Below are 3,770 nucleotides of genomic sequence, written 5' to 3'. Positions count from 1 at the left end.
GTCAAGGGCTCCCAAACTCTAATTGGGCAGCTGCGGAGGGTTTAAATTTAAACCGCCAGGAGAGCGACTGCTCTTCAGACACGCAGGTAGCAGTGCTGGTAACGCAGGAGCGCGTTGGCTGGATTGCGGGATTCTTGTAAGGGCTGTGTTCGTTATCTTCCCTCCCCTAGAGAGAGGGGTTGTGCCGCTGCTTCCCGTGGTACTTCCAGAGGGGGGCCGTGCAAGGCGAGACTGTGGTGAGGGAGGAACCCTGAGGCGGCCCCAGCTGGAGAAGAGGGACGGCGGTGGGCGGTAATGGTGATGTTGGCTCCTCATGTGTAGTGTTTCGCACTTGTTTCGTAGGGATTTTGGCTTATTCGTGCTGTTTTTTTGCGAGTGACGGGTCGTGTCGTGCGGAAATCTCTCAGAGTAGAGGCAGAGAGCGAAACGCCTCTGGAGAGATTTTTGTTTGTCCCGCGCTTACATGCCTGCCCATCTGCTTCATCCCCTTTGGCCTGTATGTTTCATTCATGTCAATCTAGAATACTAAAGTAGGTTGTGCCCTTCAAGCATCTTGGAGAATGATTGCAGGTGCTGTTACGGTCTTGCTTCGTGTCTCCTGTTGTTCCTGCCGCTGTCACTTCGTCATTTTTCCTGGTTATACCAATCACCAAAATACTCCTGCTGTGGACTGTGTCTTAGCTGGGTGAAACAAGAGGAAAGGCAGGTTTTGTGTTCTGAAAGTAAAAGGTACAGGTATTGCTGTTGCTGCAATGTTTGGGAACTGTGTTTCAGGAAAGAACAAGTTTTAGAAATTTGCTTTCTTTAATAAGTCTTGTGTGCATGTGTCTTGATAAATGCTAGGAAGTGAAAAGACTAAAGCATGAAGAAGTCAAATTCAAAATTAATATGGAAACTCATTGCTAAAGGAAATGTGAGTGATAATGACTTATGGAATGAAAAAATAAAATAGATTATATAGGCAACAAAATCATTTAGAAATGTCATTGGAAGTGGCTCTTAAAAATATTGAATGTCCTGTTTCTAGTTTTAAAGCTTTCTGATAGATGCCGCTTTTGATATGTAGTGAATGGGAAATAGTACAGCAGACATGACATTCAGACTGTCTGCTTTCAGAGACAAAGTGCCATATTTGTGATAATGTTTATTCATTTATATTGGCATAATATTACAAGGAAAGTAAGGAGTCTTCATGAAGACATGTCACAGATAAGTACATTTAACCCCTTGTCCTCATAGCTGCCTTGGCATAGTGGCGCTAGTCTCGTTAGTCTTCTGGTGTGGGTGGAAGATTTTGTCCTGAGACTTTGAGCTGCAAAAAGGTGAAGCAGGAGCACAGCTTATTGGAAGGTGAAGATACACACAGGCCTCTTGCATAGTTATATTTGGTTTTATTTCTATTAATTATTTCTATCTTCTACTCTAGACAATGATTACTTTCCAGCAAAAAATTTCAAACTTGATCAAGTACTTCAGAAGACAATGGCATTTATTTTCAAACTCTGAAAGGACTACTGTATGTGGAGCAGACTGCATGATCATGGCGCTACAACTGTCAATGGCTGAAGTCAATAAGCAGGTTAGTATTCTTTCAGTATCTTCTTAGTACTTAGTACATTTTGAGCTTGGTTCACTTACTGGTCTTTTTGCTTAGGCGCCTACTTGAAATGGCCATTTTGGTCACTTTGCTCTTGTTTTAACTGAGGGTTACATGGAGGAAGGCACTAAAATTAATATGGTTAAGCACAGTGTTGAATCAGGGCTTACAAAAATAACTGCAAGACAGATGTGAGGATGGAAGTGTTTTAAGTGTACATTCGGGTTGTAAACTTTAATGTTAAATACTAGCGTGTCAAATGTTTCTTCTGTGCTGTAGATCAGGGTGGGAGAACTAGGGTATTTGGGATGCCTCTTTTCTCTGAGTACTCTGAAAATGCTTGGGAATGACATGAGAAGAACATAAAACTGATTTGGTATAAGCTACATGAGTTGTACTTACAGCAGTCCATTTTTGGCTGATGTTTTTCCTGGAGCTCATCAGATTAAGACCTGTCATGTAAGTTGTGAGTGTGCACCCACTACAGGTAGGAAATGTATGCCCTTCATTGCATGTGTACAAGAATTGTTTGTCAAATGATAAGTAAGAGATGTGACTCTTGATTCCTTATTTAATAAGCACTGTGGCTGTCACAGCTGGATGGCTAAGCATTAGCAATCACCTGGAACATACCAAAAACATTGCAACTATATCTGTTGCAGTATATAGTCAGGTCTTTGCGTGTGTCTCATCTAATAAGAAAATTGCAATAGTCATTTGGATAATCTAAAGGTATCTTTCTTTGTTTATTTTTTTTATTTTTTAAGTCAGTAAGCTTAATTGATGAAAACAAATGACTGTTGTTGGAAGAGTTACCTAAATGTTGCATAGTAAATTAAACACATAGTACAAATTTTCAGTTAAAAAAGCCCCAAATGCAAACAAACCAAAACCAAGCACACATAAACAACAAAAAACCCCACAAGTAAACAGAAAACCTGTTTCCATTCATACTCTCCTAGTTGCAATGTATTATTAAAAAAATTGCCATTTGTACTGGAAGAAGCTTCTTTCTTTGTCGTGGTTTAAGCCCAGCCTGTCACTCAGAAACCATGCAGCTGATTACTCATTCCCCCCCTTCCTCCCTTCTCTCCTGGGGAGGAGAAACAAAAGAATGTAACTCCCATGGGTTGAGATAAGAGCAGTCCAGTAACTAAGGTATAACACAAACCACTACTGCTACCACCAATAATAATAATAAGGGAAATAACAAGGGAAGAGAATACAACCGCTCACCACTTGCCGACTGATAGCTAGCCCGACCTGAGCAGTGATCTAGCCCTTCTGGGTAACTGCCCTCAGTTTATATAGTGGGCATGATGTGCTGTGGTATGGAATACCTCTTTGGTTAATTTGGGTCAGGGGTCCTGTCTTTGCTTCCTCCTGGCTTCCCCTCCTCCCTGGCAGAGCATGAGACTCAGAAAATCCTTGGTTGGACTAAACATTACTAAGCAGCAACTGAAAACATTGGTGTTATCAGTGCTGTTCCCAGGCAGAAAGTCAAAACCACAGCACTGCACCAGCTACTAAGATGGAGGAAAAAAAATGACTGCTACTGCTGAACCCAGGACATTCTTGAAAGAAATATTTCCAGGAGTACTCTTTAATCTAATTGAATTAATCACCAGAAAAAGTTTTGCGGTTAAAAAATGTGCAGAATGGGAATCTCTTGTCTGAGCATTAAATATAAAAAGTCAAGTTGTCCCCACTGTAATAAACATTACAGCAGAAATATTAGAATTGCAAGATTCTAAATTTGTACTTCGTGCAATGTAATGTATTTGAGCCATGATCCAAATGCCTTCACAATAGTCATGTAGGTAAAACTAGATAATTATTGTGTCAAAATGGGTTCTTGGAGAATTGATGAAGTTAATGCAAAACTTCCTTAAGCTATTAATGACTTGATGTATGCTTTTGCAAACCACCACATTATTTTTTAGATTATTTTTTAAAACCAGAGACTCTTGACAAATTTGCTTTGTAAGTAGTAGAATAGGTTGTCACAGCACCTGATCACAAAGGTTAATATCTAGAGTACAATTTTACTTAGTTTTAAAATATCTTTGCAGCACTAATAAATGTTGTTAATCTCTGCAGGTCCTTGATCTGGTGAGGACAGATTTTGATTCATTAGATATTATATTAAAGTTGTATCTTAATTTAGTACTCC

At 39.8% G+C, this 3,770-nt stretch overlaps 1 protein-coding gene across 11 annotated transcripts in view; it reads left to right on the top strand.

Moving 5' to 3' along the window:
* The first annotated feature begins 51 nt into the window (after positions 1-51).
* The window catches only part of PARPBP (PARP1 binding protein), a 51,749-nt gene continuing 48,030 nt past the window's right edge, over positions 52-3,770 (top strand). For 2 of the 11 annotated variants that reach the window (XM_065680392.1, XM_065680403.1), the window contains exons 1-2: positions 839-913; positions 1,427-1,579. In XM_065680392.1, the coding sequence (XP_065536464.1) occupies positions 863-913; positions 1,427-1,579 (204 nt within the window). In that variant the 5' untranslated portion in view covers positions 839-862. The other 9 variants (XR_010613058.1, XR_010613059.1, XM_065680363.1 and 6 more) reach the window with 8 other exon arrangements.

This window comes from Lathamus discolor, chromosome 1 (genome assembly GCF_037157495.1).
Source record: "Lathamus discolor isolate bLatDis1 chromosome 1, bLatDis1.hap1, whole genome shotgun sequence".
NCBI classification, from domain to species: domain Eukaryota; kingdom Metazoa; phylum Chordata; class Aves; order Psittaciformes; family Psittacidae; genus Lathamus; species Lathamus discolor.
The sequence above is the reverse complement of the archived record's forward strand: the minus strand, read 5'-3'. Positions and strand labels throughout refer to the sequence as shown.